The 22093-nt window shown below is 38.3% G+C and overlaps 2 protein-coding genes across 2 annotated transcripts in view; both read right to left on the bottom strand.

The window, feature by feature from the left end:
• LOC113230933 (dynein heavy chain 10, axonemal) overlaps positions 1-17184 on the bottom strand; it is a 125012-nt gene extending 107828 nt beyond the window's left edge. Inside the window, exons 1-18 of the mRNA XM_026465042.1 lie at positions 17031-17184; positions 15007-15132; positions 14109-14132; positions 12557-12688; positions 11022-11077; positions 9463-9693; positions 7860-8009; positions 6339-6409; positions 5922-5997; positions 5022-5137; positions 3991-4165; positions 3169-3315; positions 2623-2715; positions 2260-2453; positions 1740-1938; positions 1110-1357; positions 720-867; positions 378-491 (exon numbers count right to left, since the gene is read on the bottom strand). Coding sequence (XP_026320827.1) covers positions 378-491; positions 720-867; positions 1110-1357; positions 1740-1938; positions 2260-2453; positions 2623-2715; positions 3169-3315; positions 3991-4165; positions 5022-5137; positions 5922-5997; positions 6339-6409; positions 7860-8009; positions 9463-9693; positions 11022-11077; positions 12557-12688; positions 14109-14132; positions 15007-15132; positions 17031-17184 — 2454 coding nt within the window. The remainder of the gene's footprint in view (positions 1-377; positions 492-719; positions 868-1109; positions 1358-1739; positions 1939-2259; positions 2454-2622; positions 2716-3168; positions 3316-3990; positions 4166-5021; positions 5138-5921; positions 5998-6338; positions 6410-7859; positions 8010-9462; positions 9694-11021; positions 11078-12556; positions 12689-14108; positions 14133-15006; positions 15133-17030) is intronic.
• A 3459-nt stretch (positions 17185-20643) lies between these two features.
• On the bottom strand, positions 20644-21809 carry LOC113230945 (alanine and glycine-rich protein-like). Its single transcript, XM_026465055.1, has 3 exons — positions 21738-21809; positions 21535-21577; positions 20644-21460 (listed from the first exon to the last, which is right to left on the bottom strand). Exons 1-3 carry the CDS (start codon positions 21750-21752, stop codon positions 20673-20675), a joined length of 846 nt encoding a protein of 281 aa, XP_026320840.1. The 5' UTR covers positions 21753-21809; the 3' UTR covers positions 20644-20672.
• Positions 21810-22093: the final 284 nt, after the last annotated feature.

Here is a 22093-nt window from a genome sequence, read left to right on the forward strand (position 1 = left end):
TGTACGGTGCTCCATACACTTATAAATGATAGTATTATAACTGTTAAGAATGTTTATTAGTTTTGATTTACAACTAATAAAGATACATTTGATACATATGAGTACACTGCGCGATGGCTGATTGTGAACTAAATATAAATTATAACTAAATGTCGCATGAATACGTAAAATGCCGCATAAACACAATGTACGATATTGCACCGTACAATAAGCATAGAAAATGAAATAGTAAAATACGTGAACCTGAACCATATTTTAATTGTATTAAGAATCCAAAGTACAAACTAACGTTTAGGTTAAAGCGTTAAAGAACCAAAAGTAAGGATTAGGTAAAAACAGAAGATGATTTAATTATATGTAGTACCATAACACTTTACCTTTTGATACTTCATAATAGGTTGTTTCAATTTGTTGAAAAGCATCCTCGCCCAGTAAATTGCGCCTCCGACAGGCGGGTGATTGCGAAGCAATGGGGGATTCTTGCGACTTCGCTAAAATAAAGGCATCTGCATTGTAATTCTTTATCGTATGTATACCCTTAATTGAGCAAACCAAATTTTGCAACAATGCTAAATCATGGGCTTATCAAAGATGTGACCTATTTCCGAATACAGGAATTTGTTGAAAGCTATAATTTGGAACTTATTCATTTTTTTTCTATGTCCACTGTCGTTTGCGGTGATCCAAGGTACGTTTATACAAACTTAAGAGTTACTTACAGTAAACCTGTCTTCTATAATTGTAATCTCCTTGATAAACTGTCTCATAATAAAATCAAACTTAGTGGACAATTCTTTACGCATCGCATCACGCATGCCTTCGAATTCAAGAAACTTGAGTAGCACCTCAAGAGCTTCTTCGGAAGATCTGAAAAGTAATTTTACGTCATCGTGCCTGCGCTTAGTGCTCATGAAATCTATAACAAAACTTACGAATGAAATGACACCACGAATAAGACTTCACGTAATCACTGTAACCGCTATCATGGTGTATAACATATGATTTATAAGCTGAGATTCGAGACCAACGGTGTAGTCTGTTTGTAGCCAAAAAAAATGCCTGTCTGCTACAAGCAATGGACACGATCTTCCACCCAGTTGTGTACAAACCTTAAATTGCTAAAGCTATTATTAATATTATTCTTTGCTTCGTCTTCTAAATATCTAACTTCAGCCCAGAAATCGTTCATAATAACATCCCAGTTTTCTTTATTGTTAAAGTTGAATATACAGAAGTCTATAGTTCTTATTGGGAAGACAAGATTGACTACACGTTTGCGAACGTCGTCGATTTGTGTGGGATCACTTATGATCGATTTTAGCTCCATACCGAACACGCGCTCAAAGTCTATGACAACCTGAAAAGGAGTAACAAAACATTGATTTTGGGAATTTTTTTATATTTTAGATTTAGGGAGCGAGGCGTCATCGGAAACCGTTGCTGGCGCTGTGAAACGGCGGGACGCGTCGAAGAGGGAAGGCACGAACGCTCGACCGGCCTCTCGCTTAGTTAACTTTCAGTCATGGCCATTATTAATATTGATGATGACATGACAAGGATTCTCAATTTTTATCCTACTCCTACTCCGAAAAACAGAAACTTAATTAAGTTTCTGTTTTGTTGTGTGCAGTTCATGTTATGCAATTGCATAACATGAACTGCGTATGTTTTTTGTGTGTCAGAGAAATTTTGAGGAGCCAGAGAAATCTATAAAGTATATTCTTGGTTATACCCCTTACCTGAATAACGTTGCTAAGATCACCAGCCACTTCGGCAATGTAATCAGTCTTAGTAAACAGTAGTTTCTGATCGAATTCCCAACGCGCACCCTTGCCACTGATCTCAATATGTCTTCGCGTATCTCTATACAGCTGGTGCCACATTTCCAAAATCTTTTTGGAATTCTTGCAGATACTGAGGACCTGTTCATTGGATTTACTGAGGACAAAGTTAATTGTATGAATGTTTAAAAGTTAAAACATAATTCAAGAAATAAGCAAATCGGCAAACTGTCTTTGGAAGTATTCCAAAGTAATATAAGTATGTAAGTAGAATTTCTGAAATCCCTTTGGTGGTCTGTCTCATAAAATATATAAAACAGCTTGCTCTGAAAGCACGTTGTGCAAAAATAAAACAAGTCGAAATGTAAAAACGTTGTATCGTCCCTTATAACATTAAGATGGCTGGAAAATCATATTGATATGGGATTATGGTCCATATATTTTGCTTACACTAAGGTAAGAAACAAGAGAAACTTACTCAAACAACTTGTATACATCAAGATTCTTTTCCAACTTGTCACACAACGCCCAAGAGATTCGCGCAAGGAGAGGTATCATAGTCTCATCTGTTCGGTATCCTTTGGACAGCACCCACACCATGTAAATACTTTCCACCATCTCTGGTAAAATGTCTATTACATTTTGGAGTGGCGATTTCTCGTCTTCTATTACCTAGTAAATTGGGCTAATATATATATTTATACCAAAAATAGTTTCTATAAATATGATTTACACAGAAGTAGTTTTACAAATGAAAACTACGTTAAGGCTTAGTTTTCAATAACAAATTTCAACAGTTTGCGTACTTACAGTTGTACCGTTAAAGAACATTTCATCTTACCGTAAAGAAACGTGTCAGAGTTGACAAAAACTTGAGATTGTCTCCAGCTAAATTGTATTGATCCATCAGAATTTCCTTGTTGTGCAGAAAACCCTAAAAATAAAATTTATTAAAGCTTAAGCGCAATCTAAGGCTAAACTTACACTGGCGCAGAGTCAAAGCGTCGCGACGCGTCATGTTTTTCGTCTATAGCATATTCGTCTCTATTTTCCCATTATTAAGGTACAAATTTGTGTTATGCAAATATGGCGTCGCACGTCGACGTACGTAGCCGCGCATTACTTGGCCGCAGTGAGGCGTCCGACGACGACCACACCGTGATCCGGGCGCACCAATGCGAGGGTCGTCGACGCGCGTTGCCAGGAAATCGAAGATCCCTTTGGAACAATAAATTCCGTAACATCCCCAAATTGCAAATTAAGTTTCTTTTGCAGCGGCGGCAGATTTGTGTCGGTCCGTTTTTCTTTTATTAGACCAAACCAGCACAAAATCTGACACGCAAATATGATGCAAAATTGAACAGCTTAAGGTCTTAAATCTTCTTACCTCATAAAAGGTTGACTCTGCTTTTTGCAAATGAGACAAGATCTTAACAACCATTGGCTGTTTTAGTTGCTCCACCAGAAGAGACAGTTCTGCATCTCTTTCTCGCCAATATTTGTACTCTGCCATAGGACCTTGACCTTCACGGGTCTGTAATACGTTAAACAAAAGTCGTAAGAACATTTCACCAAATTGACCGACATTGCTAGACACGATAACATCAAAGAGAAAAGTAATGGAAAACTAGGAATTCGGACAGTTAACTGTACACAGGTAAATGAAGGATGTACTACATGCAACGGAAATAGCAGAAAAATACGATGCTGTAACACTTCCCGTGTTTTTCTCCCGTTTTGCTTTTTTGTTACCCTCATTTGTTTATTACTTTTCTGCAACTACACTATTTCGCCCATTGTTCCTTAGACTGCTACTTAGACAATCAACATCATCAATCCATTTAAACGTCCCAAGTGGGCACGGATCTCCTCTCAGACAAGAGTTTAGGCCACAGTTCGCCACACTGGCCAAATGTGGGTTCACGTATTTAACAACGGTTGTGAACCTTCTAGGAGGAAATTTCAAATTAAATTTCGGACATAAATTCCAAGAAACTCGGAAAACCGATGCAAGCCCGGATTCAAACCTATAATTCAAACCCCTACTTGAGAGGCGGTAGGTCAAACCATTGTATTTATGTAAATGTATGTAAAATGCATCCAATATTTAAAAAGGCGTTTAATACATTCTATGTTCTCAAAAGTCAATATAACGTTCATCATATTAGATCCAACAAAAATTTTATCGATATTATTTAATATATCCTACCTTGGCAAGACAAGCTGTAATGGTAGAATCAATATGCTCCACCCACATCATGACTGCCTGTTCGAGCTGCGGTATCAAATCTTTAGGTAGATCGGTATCGCTGTCATCAGCCTCTCCCAACCCGGGAACGACTGGCATGGGTAGTTGGATTTCGCCTTCGATATGTTCTATGGTCCTGTGGATTGATTTTTTAAATAACTGCATCAAATCGTCTACCTGACAGAAAACAGGTACCGCTAATGCGCTATTATTTAGCCCTATCTACCGATCCGAGAGAGGAGACTACGGGCTCTCCGGTAACACCGGGGTACGGCCGTCGTCCAGGCCAAGCCCTTCGCCAGTAATATACCTTCACGGGCGTCTCTTGCAGACCCGGACTCTGGGTATGGCTTCGCCGGGGATTTATGGTACCTACTGAAACGGACATTTTCGTCCGCTCCGGTGGTGTGTGGCTGGGGAGGCTGACTCGTGTGCAGCTAGCGCGTCTTAGTAACGGAGGAATGGATGGAGGCTTCGGTGTCGGGAAGTGAACGTGCGTACACCTCCGCCACCAACAATGAGATTTGGTAGGGGACTTTAGAGTCAACGGCTTAACGGTGACAACCGTCAAGTGTGCAATGCAGACCGGTGCATTGCACACGCAAGCGTGATGACGTAAAATTTCTTTTCAGATCTTCCGAAAAGGCTCTTGAGGTGCTACTCAAGTTTCTTGAATTCGAAGGCATGCGTGATGTGATGCGTAAAGAATTGTCCACTAAGTTTGATTTTATTATGAGACAGTTTATCAAGGAGATTACAATTATAGAAGACAGGTTTAGTGTAAGTAACTCTTAAGTTTGTATAAACTTATCTTGGACCACCGCAAACGACAGTGGACATAGAGAAATAATGAATAATTTCCAAATCATAGCTTTCAGCAAATTCCCGTTTTCGGAAATAGATTGCGGTCAATAAACAAAACTTGCATGGGTTTACAAATATTAAACACGCCAAACTTTGGAAAGTTGTACTTATTGCAATGAAATACTGACCAGTCGACCATGTTAACGAGGTTATCAATATCGATAATGATCTCATCAGAGCCACCTCTTCCCCCGGCGTCCCCGGTGTCCGCGACGTCCATATCGTCAATCGCTTGGAGCGACTTCTAAGAAATAAAGAATACAGGTAAACCTTTTGTTTCTCTGACACAATTCATTGCAGTCAAGTTAAACCACCCGATTTTGTGGGTCCAAATGAAATAGAGATATTGTATTATCGCTGAAACAATTTATGGACTACACTATTATGTTTATTCTATATAGTTCTACCATCCCGCGCTGCCGTGTCGGCATAATCCTATTTTATTCAAATTTGCAAGATGTATTACGTAATTTTTTGATATAAGGAATACAATTACATTTTGCAAGGGTCACGGTTTTTCGAAATCTACAGGTGTTTTATTTATCTTTAAAAAGTTAATCCCTTATTATCGAAAATTATGCATATGTGTGTGTACCTTACTGTTACTTCCCATCTTGTCCATCAAATGTCATTATGATATGGATCTCAAAAACCACGTACTTTTTGGCTTTACTGTGCAATATCATTCTGTGTAGTGGCCGCCTACTGCTTCTCCGCAGAGAAGTATCAACAATGTATTAGCAAAATTCAATTATTTACACGCACACACTTAGAGCGATGCCACACTGCCACTGCCGGTGCGTGTGACGTTATGATATCAACGCACCGAGTGCCACACGAGAACTGCGTTGCTGTTTCTGCGATATAGTTTTGTATTTTCGAAAAAACTTAGATTTAGGTAATCATTAGTACTTGAAAAGTCAATATTGGTGTCCCTGCTTATCGATATGTGACACTGAACATTTAAATAAGACTATATTATGTAACTATATAGACAAAAATTACAAGACTATATAGAGGCCACTTACTGCTTTCATCCCTTCCGTTGGAGATGAACGACGAGCTGTATGGGACGGTGTTGTTGGCAGACGCATGCTCTTTATTCTGATATAAAACATTAAAACTTGTAAACTACCAAATTAATAAAAAAATATATTAATAAGTGACCACTACGCCCGTCAACCTGAAGCCGGATTTACATTTGTCTGACGTGTCGTGCGTGTCGTGACGCATCAGAACGGTATCAGTTTCATACACACAAATCAACCCGTCACGTCAGATTGCGACAAAGTAATATAAATCTAACCATATAAAATGTATGAAACCGATAACGGTCTGACGCGTCACGACACAACACATCAGACAAATGTAAATCCGGCTTAAGACACAAGTTGACTGGTATTTCAAACTAAACACGGGCATGTAAATTTATGACAAAAATTTACCTTCGTTCAGCGTTCTCTCCTCTCACTATATTCGACATCCGACGAAAGTCAGACGGACGAAGATAATTAACCTGAAAACAACGTGTCTGTAGTAAATAAAAACAAACTTGAAATAAACTTTTTTTTATCTGAATCGGGTATATTATTTTTTTTAACAAACCAATCAGCCGTGGACCATACCAACCACAGCACTTGGACCCCGATTCAGAACTCTTCGATATTTTAACCTAATCTGTCGATTGAATGTCGTTCTCGAATTTGAACTATTCAGAACATTCGAGTTAAACATTCGATTTGGAGTCGGATACGATATCGTTGTCTAACAGCGTTTACGGAGTTAGTCAGTGAAATGGATTATAAGAAAAATTAATATCCTTTTTTTTATACATTTCTAAGACTTTAATGTGATATATTACAATGCATTAGTCTTGCATTAAAATAATATAAAAAAATTGAACGAAATCCAGACTTTATTTAGAAAAATTTCCATATTCTTCTTGCTTTGTAAAAAATAGGATGTTCGATAACTTTCAAAATTATGATAAGCACTGAAAAGTCTGTCGTAGATCGTCATTTTGGAAAGCGATCGATATAATCTAATAATAGTAGTGTTGTAAAAAATTCGAGTGCGGGGTCTGTATGTTAGGACTCGACTCCAATTCACAAGACTCGACCCATAAAGACAGAGACTCCACTACTCGATATACGAGTTCGAGATCAGTGCTCGAGTTTATTTATGTAGGGTGTCGCGTTCAAGTCTGTTTATGTAACGAGTCAAGCTCGAGTCTAGTGGCGCGCTGTTGCGGGGTGGTGTGTTAAACTGTAGTAGAATTGCTGTAATATAATTAAAATATTAATATCTTTTGTTTTAAAAATCACCATTTCGAATTTTTGTTTGTGTTTTATTTAATTTAGGGTTATAGCAGTTGTTTCGTAAAATTGAACCTTGCTTGTCGTACTCGGTAACTTTGTAGAGTAGAAGTTGCTTCGAGCGTTTTCGTACGTTTTGTTCAAAACTCTTTTCTTCAGAGTTGACTCGGACTTTTGAGTATTTTAGTCCACCGAGCCGTGCGAAATTGAGTCAAATTTGTGCATGTAGAGTCCCAGACTAGAGTTTTTTACAACACTAAATAATAATTCCCAATCGCTCATGTCACGCCTGAAAGACCTAAGGCCACAATTCTATCAGGCTCCGCCGCCTCGGCGAAATCGATTCACGAGTGGATCAAGCGGTTAGAGTCACGCCACAGCGCGAATTTTAATTCCTTTGTGGTGAGAGTGCCCACCTTCCTGAAGGAAGAGCTTTGGCCGAACGATGTCGTATGTCGGCGATTCTGCAGCCTGTTACCTGACGCCGATTGCGCCACACGTCGCAGAGATTTAGTTTCTATGTTATAATATTATATATACCTATATTAGCTCTTACACTATATATTATATGGATCATAGTTGCTTGATGTAAATGAATAAATAAGAAATTATATTCCAAAAACAGCTCTCCGTTTAGCGTTCTAATTCTACCTGGGCAGAAGAATTTTCAGTATCCTCGTGGTGGATCCCCGCGTAGGACATTTGTCGAGAGAGCATGGTCGTCGAAGTGGGAGCGTGGTCGACATCAGGATCTGTCGACGCTATCTCACGAAACTGTTTCTTGAAGAGGGGAATAAAAGCCTGTAACGCCAAAAAAAGTCAAACTCTTTATTTCAGTACGACTAAATCTTGAAATCTAAACAAACATTTTTTTTCATACTCAAGCACATTTCACACATATCTCTCCTCACATTCATCATCATCATTATGAACTCATTTATACCCTCCCCACTGCTGGGCATAGGTCTCCTCTCAGTGGAGGGTTTAGGCCAACAGTGCGCCACACTGGCCCAGTGCGGGTTGGGAACGCCACACGTTTCCCGAGGGTTGTGACCCTTCTTCGACGTACAGGTTTCATCACGATATTTACTTCACCCTACTGCTTCTACTCGACAGGCGGTCAAACCCATCGAGTATATAACCAGAAATAAAGACGAAATGTCATTTAATTTGTTTGAAAACTATTCTGCCAAGTCATTACTGTGACAACTGCTTTCCGATTGGCCAGCCCGTCTTCGAAACAATTGACGAGTGTCGTCAATTGTTGCACTTCAAATCGACCAGATTAACTCGATACTTGCTATAATGGACGAAAATTGTAAAATTACATATTTAATTACCGATGAAATGTAATTCCGTTTGTTTTGTAATTAGACGTTTTGCTGTTTTTCCACACCACCGAATGGAACAGCCCCCATTGTTAGAGATATTATCTTTATTACAATAAATACAGAATATTTTTGGAACATACGGGACTTACACACAGGTCAGTCGTTGGCGCTGTACTACTTCAGTTTTCTAATTTGTGATTAGACACTCACATTAGCCTGATGAATTGCCAGTGATGGACGGCCCTTATTTCTTCTCTATTTCTGGTTATATACTCGACGGTCAAACCAATAGGCTACCACGGCTATAAATATTCATTTTATAACTGAGATACCTACACTAACTAGTAAAAGAGCTGCGCTGTTAGCAGAGCTATGTTCATCAAACATAGTTAAGGACCATCCATGTTAAACTAGCCTCCCAACCGTTATAACAAAAAACCGACCTAAAAAGGTCGTGGAGTTACATCTATTTGCCAAGTTTTATTGAAATCGGCTACCGGAAAGAGCGCGAAACCGGATTCACCCCCTAGTTTGCGACCTTAGAAGAAAACCTTTTAAGTCGATTAAAAATGCGCTCTATTTATTTTTAACATTTACGTCACAGGCATGCGGACAAGACTGGCTTGTTGGCTCGTGTGGCTTTGGTCCACGCGGCGGCCGCGCGGCTATATTATTCCGAGGAATTTAAATGTTGTTGCCTAATATGTAGAATTCAGATTCGCAATTAACGTGCGTGAAAGCGTGGTAGCCGGACGGTTACCGCGCGGTGGACGCACAAAAACTTTTGCGTCGTGTAACAGGACGCTAACTTAACCTCCAAAAAAATCGCTTGGAGATCTGTCGATCCATTTGGGAGCTACGATGACACAAACCGACATACAAACCAAAGTTTTTTCGTCGTGAATTAAACAGAAGATACTCACATCCCTCAACTGCAACCCCAAATTTACTAGAGCCTTTCCAGATAAACATCCAAGGAGTACAAACTCCGGCATTTTTGCGATAGTCTTCTCATCAGTCTCATCCAAAGGAATGCCTTCCTGACACTGTCTCACGAAGTACAGATACCGCCTACTGCGGTGCGTGTTTTGGGGAGTAAAAGCACCAAATGTTGCCTCTAATTTTGGATATTGAATTATTTTCGGAATTTGTCTCTATAACGTGAAAACATAATTATTGATATTTTTTATTCATTAGTAAAAATTGCATAATGTTAGGCAGTCACCACACTTCGACACGAAATCGCATTAAGCCGGTCAGAAAAAGCTTCAAGTTTATGTAATAGAAGCGAAAAAGACACGCGTTTTGCATCAGCTAGTAAGATGTTGTTAGACTCAATTTGGCAACGAATCTTCTTCCAGCGAATTTCCGATCGCGACCGTATGGGTCATTACACACGGCGCCGTAACAATGGCAGCACCACTGCTGCGTAGTCGCCCTTACTTTTGTATACACGTTTTCATACACGAACCAGCGGCGTTAGTTGATACCGCAGCAACGGCGGCGAGCGTACTAATGTACGATTTACGTTAATCACGTCGCTTCACGTCAGAAAACACAGTCGTCGTGGCCCCATGTAATAAGGCTATGAGATGGCGGCGGAACGGCAGTGCCGACACGCCCGAATAGCTGCGTCGACAGTGAATCGACTTAAAACGACAAGTTGTGGTAAGACATGATTTAGATTCAGATTAGATTTATTTATTATCTTGTAAACTTTACATTACTATATAGAATATATTGTATTACAAGAATCGTTACAAATAGTAATAAATGTTACATTTCAAAAAGTTACAAACATCCAGTACAAGTTTTGTACTAAGTAATTTTAACATAGTTAATGTAGTTGTGTGAAATAATGTAACATATTAAGTTAAGTTTATGTGTAAGTAAGTAAAATAATGTTTAAAAGATCATGCCCCTATATTCTTCAGTGGAATAATACGCATTATCCAACAAAAAGTCTTTCCATGATCGCCTCAAGCCGATTCCGCGCTATAAGTGCAGTGACTCCCTTAAAGGCTGACAATTAAGTTTATAATTGCTTTGTTTTCGGAACTTTAACTTGTTATTGATAGCGACCATACAAATATTGATGTCTAAAATCAGTATTCAAAAGTAGCATCTCAAGTAGTTTCTCATCACTGGATTGTACACGGCGTTTTTAGCAGCGATGCAAACGCGTTTTAGTGAAACGCGCAATTGCAACGCTACATCGATGCAGTCGCTTATGTTGTATCATTATTTATGAAAAATCTGTATAGATTTATGCACATTGTTTTGATTTGTTAATTGTTAATTTAAAAGTGAAATGAATTAATGTATAAAATACATAAATTAGTTAATTAAAATGTGCAGCGCGTTTGTATCGCGTTTGTCGCGTTTGCATCGCTGTTAAAAGTTGCCGGTATAACCGCTCTTAACAAAGAAATTTCAACAATGAGAAAAAAGAGAAGGCCGATCTATGATGGTATGCACTCACCTTGACTGTAAAAAATTCTAGGGTGCCGTCTACTTCTGGATCTAAATCTTCTGGAGCTACAAATTAGTAATAAATGGTTAGTTAGGCATACAATCAACTATTTGCTTAAACAAGTATGCAGTCTTGGCATTTGGTTCACTGGGGTATCCCATTTAGAAAACGGTGAAATATGTCAAAAGGCAGTGATTGTATCAACACTGCGCTGGCTTCCCTCACGTTTGGATTCCATTTTACACCAGGTTGAATTGAGTCATCTCCCTGTCAAGTATATAAAATTAAAAAAAGTCCGTACGGATTGTACGCACGGCTGTGAAACCAGCTTAGATGCCCTCCTCCGCCGTCCGCAACCTTGCGCCTGACCTTTACGGCCATTTGGGTAATAATTTCAAAAAGAAATCCAATATTACACGAAACTCGAACGTTTATTGAGGAATGACAAGAAAGTTAATAAACAAAGTACATTATAAAGATAATAAATAAAACCCGTTTCACAATCCACTACAGTGCCACTCAATGCTTCAGTAACCGCCTTCTTAAATTTATATTTAGACAGATCAACAATGTCTAATTCAGATAATAGTTTGTTATAAATATGCCATAAAGAAGCGCACACCGGAATTTGTCCTCCAGGACGTAAGAGCAGATAGCCCGTAATTAAGACGACGAGAGCTGCGCATATGCGTATTTCTCGGTGCCAAGCAGCATAGTACATTTGTTAGCTCATCACATTGCGATATCGTCGATATTTTGTGGAATAGGCGTAAGCGACATTTTGTATATTTTCAGGGGAGAAATGCATGTTTTAGGTTTTAACGACTGTTTTAAAATATAACATTCAATTTCAAAATTTTAATTGGGTTGATAATGAAGTAGTATCTAACATATTGAGTGTGTGTTTTAAAAAAAAATATATCGATGCCTTACTTTCTCAAGCTCGTATCTTATAAAGAGCGATTATTCAGGAGATGGCATTGACTTACAAATAAATGGACGACGGGTCTAATACAAAAACCACGAAAAAAATGTCCCAAGTCAACCTATTTAAACGTAGTGACATGTAAAGGAATATGAAAAAGCTAAAACGTTGAATTTAAATTGTAATGTCATCGCAGTACTGTCTAATTTTGCTTGCTTCGCTGTCAGTCGAACAAACGAAGACTAAAGCGTGAATGACGCTCTGTATACGATTTTAACGCCCTATAAGTTCGGACACTTTTTAGCGCGGACCCGACGTCCATATAATTGTAAGTCAATGGGAGATGGCAAAACTTTCTATTTATTTTAAATTTCTTATCAAGGGGTTAATTTGAATGCATTACTTTAAGAATAGGTAAAAGCCGGTGTGTGAATATAAAGGAAATATGAGCAATCAGCCTTCAACATTTGTATATATACAATCCAAGTTTTGTATTTCAGTAACTTTGTGTTTTATGAAACGAGTTTGAGAAAGCAAGGCGACGATATTAGACTTTAAGTAGTTTTAAATAGACGTTATAAGATGACATTCGACTGTAGCACCAGTAAAGAGTACCTACGTGGGGGAAACGAGTACGTTTCATCAACGACCATAGGTAGATTCTCAGGTCCTTTGGTGGTTTCAAGTTCTTCATCCACGTCTGTAATCGCAGCGGCTGCTGTTTCTATGTCGTCACCGGTTGGCGCATCACCTAGTACATTAAAAATATTACACACAATAGACAAGAAAATGGATGACTGTTGAAATATTTATTAAGATTTACAAGACATATATTAGGCCAATGCTTGAATATGGATTTCAAGTCTGGAATCCGTACTTTCGGCAGGACATTGATCTATTGGTAACCGTACAAAGGAGAGCCACCAAAATACCTCAGGCTCCACGTCGCAAATCATATGAGGACAAATTAAAATTCCTTAGCCTCACTACTCTTGAAGAAAAAAGAGTACGGGGTGATCTAATTGTAACTTTTTAATTTTTCATGGGTTCTACAATCTTCCAGAACTTCACAAATGCTTCGAAAGAACAGTACACTACAGAAATATCAGGGGTCACAACATGAAATTCGTCCGAAAGCCTACACTGCCCACCAGATCCTCGGCGACAGAGTGGTTACAAAGTGGAACAGGTTGCCTGAGGACGTGGTTAATGCTAGCTCAGTGAACGCTTTCAAAAACCGGGTGGACAGCTGGTTAAAAAAGAAGAATTTGTGCCTTATATTAATAAGACACTAACTTTTGTTTTAAGAATATATATGTGTGAATGTTTATACAACATGTTTATAAAAATCAATTACCATGATAATTATAACAAAAATGTAATCTTCATTTGTGGTGTTACTACTGTTATAGTTGTTACCCACACTTGTAATGTCATCAAAATTTTTTTGTCTTCGTTTCCTTCATTCAAATCCTACCGAATAATTTTATTTAGGCGGCTTGCTAACAATTCTATGTAAATGTTGCTATTACAAGGGATATGTGCGATGTGGAAAAAAATATTGTTATCGCTCTTAGATAAATAAATAAGTAGTGTTTTTATCAGTAATCATCAAAGAGTGATGCAACAGCAATCGATAGATTTTAAAAAAAAGGTAAAAATGTTAGAATCCCCGAATTTTCCCCACATAGCGTCAATCCCACAAAATACCCAATGGAGTTGAAATTCCCTGCAACTTGGGGAATTCGCTACAAATTGACAACACTATGAGTGTTGCCCATTTATTATAAACAATTTATCTATGAAGAATAATATTAACAACAAAAGAGGAAATGTAATAAAAAAATGCAATTGTCATATTTTAACTCTCATAGTTTTAGAAAAAAAACATACTCCAGAAAAAAAACTGTTTCTTTTCATGTTTTTTTTTTTCATTGTTTTCTTTCACCTCAAAAAAAACGGTTTTTTTAACAACACTACGTACACCGCCCCGACACATTTTTTGATTGATGGGGTGATGATGTAACACCGGTGGCCATGTAAGAATCTTTCCCACCGGATAACAAATAATGGTAATTGTGTTCCCGAACTGAACGTGTTACAAAACCACATAAAACGAATAAACTATAGTTTATTAATTAAATCCAAATTAAAACCAATAATTTATTTACCTGCTTCCTCGGTGACTTCAGGTTCTGAAAAATAAATAGAAAACGGAACATAAACAAAACTAATAACATGTTAATAATATTAAACGACTATGCAAACAATCATAAGACGCGCTATTAACTACCAATTTCAACAAGTCGTGGAGAGACGAAACACGTGTCGGGTATATTTTTGGTGGTGGTTTGTGACTGTAGTTTTCGCTTGTGTTATTTATTTTGTTAATTTTATACGGAGGGAGGGTGGGATAAGTAACTGCATGAAAAAATATTCAACACAAGCGCAGCTATTTTGCGTGATTTAACCTTCACTGGGTTCGCGGTGTAGCAAATTAATTTACTTCCATTTTTATTAACAAGAACTTCCGCAAGTAACGCCTGAATCTATTAATGACTAAATCTCTAAGAGAGAGAAGAGATGCCGGAAAAAAACGGCGTCTTTCCAGTACCTACCTAATGGCCAAAAGGCTGGAGGGATCGGAGGATATCTAGCTCTCTGGGCTAGTGCCGGAGATGCCATAGCAGTGTCTTGTGATCATGTCCGGACATAGCTTCCGCACGTGCACCAAGCGTTTCCTCGCCTCAGGCCCAAGTCTAGACCTACAGCTAGCCACAAACCCCAGCTAGTCCATACCGCCAGAAACGCACGTGAAGTCGTATCACTGGCGGAGCCTTTGGCACGGACGTCCGCTGTATCCTGGTCTTGCCGGTGAGCCCATAGTCTCTCCGGAATACCCTATATCTCGGGTCAGTAGATAGGGACAAGGGTTCTGGACCAATATAAGTTAGTCTGCCACTGGCAATACATCCGCTGCCTCATTGCCCTCGACGTCACAGTGACTTTAAACCCAGCTTAACCATGATGCTAACTTAGTATTTATAGAATGTAATAAATTCGACATACCTTTTCCTTTACCTTTGCCTTTCTCTTTGCCTTTCTTCTCGGCAGGTGGCGCGGCCGCACCTCCTTTGCCTTTTTTGCCCTTTTTTGGTGGTGGAGGCGGCGGTGGAGGCGGTGGAGGTACCACCCCTAAAACAATTCAATAGAGAGGAAATCATCCAGTGGTAACCACCGCACTGCGTGAAGTAACGTAGAAAGACAGAATGCCTTAGGACAAGATCCTCTTTGCAATCTTCTTATTTAGTAGCTTTATTGTTCATTCATTTATCATATACACAAACGTAATGCACAACAATGTTTCTTGTCGCATTAATAAAATAATTTAATCTAATTTAAATGTAAATATAAATGATGACAACATATTTATTTTTTTATTTATTATATTTGCTTTAAATATGTATATAAACTTTAAATAAATACATGCACAATAGACACTCATCAAAAGTCTCTAAGGATCAAGCACGTTTTTGCCAATTACTGAAATCAGGTTTTATAATTAATTTTTTTAACACCTTTGATTTTTTTACCAATTTCATAATTTAATAAATTTATATAAATACATATTTTTATTTAATTGTAAAGGGCTAATCAAATATTTAAAAAAAATCCTTGATCCCTAGACATTATGTCACAGTTTACTTAATTTACTTAGTTTACTAAATCGGACTTGACACCAGGTGCTCACTACGATGAAAAACAAACCTTAGCACGCGCTCAGAGAGGTGATGATAATAACGCTGTCGCCGTGTGCAGTCGTGCGGAACCGAATGCTGGGGTTGTACAAGGATTGTAATGTAAATGAAAGACTTGTCTGAACGCTTGCACTGCCGTCAACACTCTCAGCGGTAAACACTTATCGCGTAACCTCAAGCGAATGACGGAGCCCTGACTATATTTGTATATTAATTGCGTCATACTCCGCGGCAGAATCACCTAAGCTTTAATAAATTTTTATTTTTTCGAAAATACCTATAAGATTTCTATAAAATTCTAGTCCTATTTAAAAATAACTATATCACTCGTTTCGTTGTAAACTTTCATTCTATGTGGTTGTGCTGCGGAGCATTCTCCAAGGCAGAACCACCAATAAATATCTATTAATTACTTTCATAGTATAAGCATCAAATAATCAAATAACAATTTTAAATTGACCTAGCACCCCCAAACCCTCAATCTGTTTTGAATATAGGTACGAACAAAACGACGCCTCAAACTTTCTCCTCGAAATAGTCGCCAAGCCCTACATAACAGTTGTTAGCAAGGACATGAAATATCATATTATGTGCAGTTCCAGGCGTTGAGATAATTATTCGTAAAATAAAATAAAATATATTTGCTTATACTATGTGTAGTAATAGATATTTATTGATGGTTCTGCTGGGGAGAATGCTCCGTAGCACAACTACTTTGAATGCAAGTTACGACGAAACTGATGACATAGATATTTTTTAAATAGGATTAGAATTTTATGAAATCTTATAGACATTTCTGAAAAAATAAAAATTTATTAAAGCTTAGGTGGTTCTGCCTCGGAGAATGACGCTATTAATACTCGAATGACTCGACGTTTATAATTTTTACCACCCGTGCTCCATACAATGTTTTTTACAAATAGAAACAACGACAATTAATTTCTTGTATGAATAAATATCGCTTTACAACACAACATTTACGGATATTACAAATGGCGGGCCTTTTGTTTTTTTTAACCGATTGCCAGCTGTTCTTCCGCAGATAATACAATTCACAATATATTAGATATAAAACAAATAATTACCAAATTCTAAAAATACTGCAGAATTAGAATTCACAATCTAAATTTAGTAAAATTAAGATAAATTGCAAAGTTTATGCGAAATATACGTTCAGATTTTTCGAGCATAAAAACTTTATGTTGAATCTTGATGTAAAAAATTCATAGGGCGATAATTTAACGAAAAAGCCCATGGGCATAATTTAGGACATTACGGTCAACTTTGCCTCCAATTACACTGTTTACGAGCACGTGTGATGAAATAAATACTTACGCCATTCTGTAAACTCCTTTTCCTCGTGAATCAGTTTATCAACAATGACTTTAGAGACGTAAAAACATCGTTTGTTCAAGAGCAATTCGTTCGGCTGCAAAGGCGCAGCGAGAAACTTCGAAAGTTGCTGTCTGGTATCGCCTTCATCCACCATGTTATAGAATAAGTCTTCATCATCCATTCCAATAAAGTTTAGGATCCTATCCTTGAACCATTGGACTCGAGGGTCAGTGCGTAAGTCCACGAATATGTCATCATAAGAAATTCCTGGGAGATTTCCCAATGACGAGAGTTCATCAGATTCTTTTATAAAATCCTGATCTGACATTTTTATTTCTGAAAATTAGTTAAACAAAATTAAATTATTACGTGTGAAGTTACAAACCACCTGTCACGTTTGCAAAAGCAATACTTACACGAATTTTTATCACATCAAGTGACGGGACGAGCAAATCGCGTGCCTGGTGGAAAGTGACATGCATAACAGTTGCAGTGCCACTCATAGAAATCGCAAAAATTTGAGGGGTGTTACCGCTGCTCCCGTTACCCTAAAGGTGTCAAGTTCCATGCCTATAACTTCATTCTTACTCGTCAATACGTGGCAGTATTTCTCTGGACGAACACTTTAACAAGTAACTCTACCCCCCGTTCACACGGCATTGTACTGCACGTTATTTTGCAGCATAAATCTTACCGAATAAACAGTGGTGCATACTTTATATATAGAACCGTTCATACGGTATTTGTCCTGCCAAAAAACGCACACAGTTTATTGAATACGGACGGACTTGTCAGCAAATCGAATGAACTTTAACGCATTCGGTGTGCAGTGGTGAGAAGTTACCGTTACGTTTTTTATCGAATAGTCACCGAACAAGCGGCGTCTAGTATATGAAGTAGGTATATTTTGGAAGGAGGGCTCACATAAATTTATTAATACAAAATGACTGGCGAATCTTCTGTGGACAACGATTTATTGATATCTTTATTGGAACAAAGGCCCGTTTGTTATCATCATTTCTCAGATTTTCGTACAATTTTTCAAAACTGCTTCTTGATTCATTGGATGAACCCAATACCTTCTGTTATTCCGGCGACAAAGCCGTTGGCGTCTTATATGCCAATAAAAGTGCAACAAAGCGTGGATCCATCACAGACGTGTTCTCAGGGCGATTGCTGTGTGAATACTGTGACTATCCGTCTTTTAAACCATGAAAATAAATCGTGTGAACACCCCACTGTCCACCATCGTAATCGAATATGTTCACATGGCATTGTCCTAAACTAGTAGTAAATGTGAACAAAAAGTAAATAGCGTCCTGGGTTTTGCAATAAACTAAAAAAAAATGTATCTAACTATCTATCAAACAATCCTTTTCATCGGTAAGCAAATGACACTTGAAATTGTCATGATCAAACACTACTGCCCATTCCCCTGAGAAGAATAAGTAAACAATTCTAGGGGTTGATCTTTGTAAATAAACGTGTAACTAGCGTACGTTCTGAAGTTGCCATTTCGGTAAGTTAGTGGCCAAACCCAAGCCGCGTAATAGTCGTGACAACCAACCAAATGACCTGATTTTCTGGAGTCCATTGTCATTAGTCCGTAAATAAATTAATGCTTACTGTGCAAAAAGGAAGTCGTACCCATTGAAATAATAAAGTAATAATGTTTAAACCAACTCCTGTAAAATTTGATATCGTGAAGATACGCGGTTTTTACCACTGCTACACGACTTTGCACTGTCCCCGACGATTTGTATACATTTGTCATTTACTATATTTATTTCAAGTATATTATATAATAAGAGCTAAGCGAGTCACTAACATGGATTGTCATTGACGTACGGAAAAGCTATCTATAGTTAAAGTATAAATAACCTTTCGTCGTTATCTCATCAGAAAGGGTCTCCTCTTAGGCGAGGGATAAACCCTCGGCCGCCACACCGTATGAATATGAAAGAAATGTTTAGTGAAACCAGCCTGCAAAATTTGTATATACAATCCATTTTTGCATTTCAATAACTCTGTGCTTTAAGATACGATTTCAAAAGCATCTCCCATACAAACTTTAGTAGCAGTATTAGTAGAGCTTGCCGAATAGTTCGTCCAAGGAAGTACTGCCTTACCTATTTCTGTCGCCAATGGCCGCCAATGTGAGCATGTAAACGATGCTAGTGAAATTACAGACATGTGGGACTTGTCCACTTTACTCCGTCTCGGGATGACGGGGGCGTAGTAGCAATGCCATTCTGATCTTTGCAATTTAAAGCTATCGCAACTCAGGTGCACGACTTGTTCTTCTCGTTACTGGATATAATAGAAAAAATAACTAAGCAGACGACTTTACAGTTCTATTTTAGAATAATAACGCATAGAATGATAGCTTCATATCAAACGAACTGTCACAAGTGAGGAAAAATCAAATTCATGTAGGCTAGTTTTAGTAGTAGGTTAATTTTCGGTTTTAGTGAATATTTATATAAAAATACAAGTTGAAACGCGCGACTTCCTTGTGGAATGTGATTTTAGTATCTATTTTATGTTTGTCTGACGTATTTTTACACTCATTTACCGCACATTTCGTCATTTTTAGCTTAAATTCTTGATCTGTTCGCGGTGCAAGTTGACCTTGAGCACTGAAGGCCCGCCCGCTCGTGTAGGCCCATTGGGCGCGCTTCAATTTGCCTCACTTAGCGTGTGCGGACTAGGTTTGTATTTTTTATTATTCTAAGAGTTCTATGCAGAACCGAATGCGTACACCTTTCTGAGAATTTTTTGTACGTATTTTATTTTCTCTTTCTCAGCGTTTGTTGAGAATAAAAGTACCTACGTTATTTGCTGATAGTCGCAGGCAATACATGGTTGTTTCTACGAAGAAAAATTGTATACTGACTTACGGGTTCAATTCCTTGTATGTTCGTGTATTGAAATCAGTAATACTAAGTAACAATATCCCGGCAATGAAAACGAAATCACAAATCGTGATATTGGTAATTTCCGTACAATTACGAAGTTTATCGATCGCTGTAAACACAGGATGCCACGTTTGGCGTTGCCAAGATAAACAAAACAATTGAATGTTTACAAACAATCTACCGTTACCGTGGCAACATTTCTTAATTTACTTTTTAAATTACCATCTGCGAAAAAGGTTGTTGTTTCTTATTTCATTCTTTCCGTAAAGGAAAAGGCAACGGTTTAAAACCATACTGCCACGTTTTAGTGATATTTTTGTTATAGTTTTAAATAAATAGGCCTACGCCAAGTTTTCAATCTATTATTTATGTTATTGGCATTAAGCCTCGTCTTCGGTGGATTATCATATTACAATGGGGTCAAATCTCAAAGTATAGAGTTCCAATTGTAGGTATTTTCAATTCCGAGAATATATCACTTTCAATGATCGACAATTCCGAGTATTTTGCCAATTTCGATTTAATACAGGTAAAGAAAGGAGATCAAAATGATAAACAAACTCATTGCCAATCGTGGTTGCAATATGATGCCTTTTTAATATGACCAAATCATTATGAATTTCAAAATAAACATTTAAATAGTTGACTGGGAAAGATCTGCCGCTACCGTATCTATAGAGATGTGTTAAAGAATCGGGGATAAAGATTTGTTCACTGGTTCTTCTTAGTGATAGAGTTTGCTGTCTCCGTAACCACCATATCCATAACCACCGTATCCGTAACCGCCAGCGCCATAGCCAAGGCCAGCTCCACCACGTGCAATTCCGACAACACCGGGGCCTGCAATCACACCTCCAGCTAGACCACCTTCACCGAGTAGCAGAGCTCCTTGTTGAGCATTTCGGGCAGCTGCATCAGCGACAGCTTGAGCTTGAGCGGCGCTTGTAGCAACTGCAACGGCCTGCGCACGTGCTGCATTCGCGATACGGGCGGCTTCTGCTGCTCTAGTATTTGCAATAGCAATAGCCTGGATACGAGCAGCATTGGCCATACGTTCAGCCTCTACCGCTCGAGCGACTTCCGCGGCACTTCCAGCCGCAGCGCGTCTGGCAGCTTCAGCAGCACGAGCATTTTCATAAGCAGCAGCATTAGCTCTCTGAACATTGGCAACGCGCGCGGCATCTAAAGCTTGAGCGTTTTGTATAGCATTGTATCCAGCACCCCTTGCTGCAGCTTCGGTTACACGAGCTCCTTGGATGGCGGCGGCGGCGGCGTTGGCGATTTGCGCAGCTTGAACAGCTTGTGCGTTTTGAATGGCACTGAGTTGAGCGGCGCCTACAGCTGCAGCTTGGTTCAGGGCTTGCCCACTGCCGACGGCACCATGGGCGCCGATTATCGCGGGTCCAGCAATATCATAGCCAAATGCAGCTTCATTGTGCCCGTCAGCAATCACTGGCGCGATAAAGCCGCTCTGTTCAGGCTTAGAATCCGTAGCTGGGGAGTCCTTTGCAACTGAAAAAATAGTTTTTATTATAGTTTTCAAATAATTTGTAAAACTTAAACAAAAAAGAAAGTCAAAGACTTACTAGCTCCAAATGCGTCATACGCCAAAGCGATGACAAAGAGAACCTGAAATTAGTATATTAATTTTAAATAGCTAGGTCATAAAATAATTGTATCAAACCTCAAATAACCTATATATAATTTTATGTAAAATATAAAAAATAAAAGTTATCTATAAAAATAAAGATTAGCATAATAAGTAAAAAGGAAAAGTAATTATCCTTACCGTAAAACGAGACATTTTGCTGTGTAATGTAATAAGCTACGACACACCACGACTTAAATCGTTGCAATGTAATACATACTTCACTATTACTGCACTTTTATACCAAACTGATATTATTAACATCAAATTACCAATTCTAACTCGCCCTATTTGAATACGATTACTCGAACAGGCGCGTCCTCGCGAAAAAACGAAGGAACCAGTTGGCACAATCGAAATCGTTATTCATAAGATATATTGGACCATGTCGGATGTCAGATCTCTTTCATAATTCCTAGTAATAGAACGATAATTCGCTATAGTAGGTCTGATTTGCATATATGTATCTAATTGGAAAATTTCGCCTATGCGGGCGT

This window comes from Hyposmocoma kahamanoa, unplaced genomic scaffold, assembly GCF_003589595.1.
Source record: "Hyposmocoma kahamanoa isolate Upper Pololo Valley unplaced genomic scaffold, ASM358959v1 64, whole genome shotgun sequence".
Classification (NCBI taxonomy): Eukaryota; Metazoa; Arthropoda; class Insecta; order Lepidoptera; family Cosmopterigidae; genus Hyposmocoma; species Hyposmocoma kahamanoa.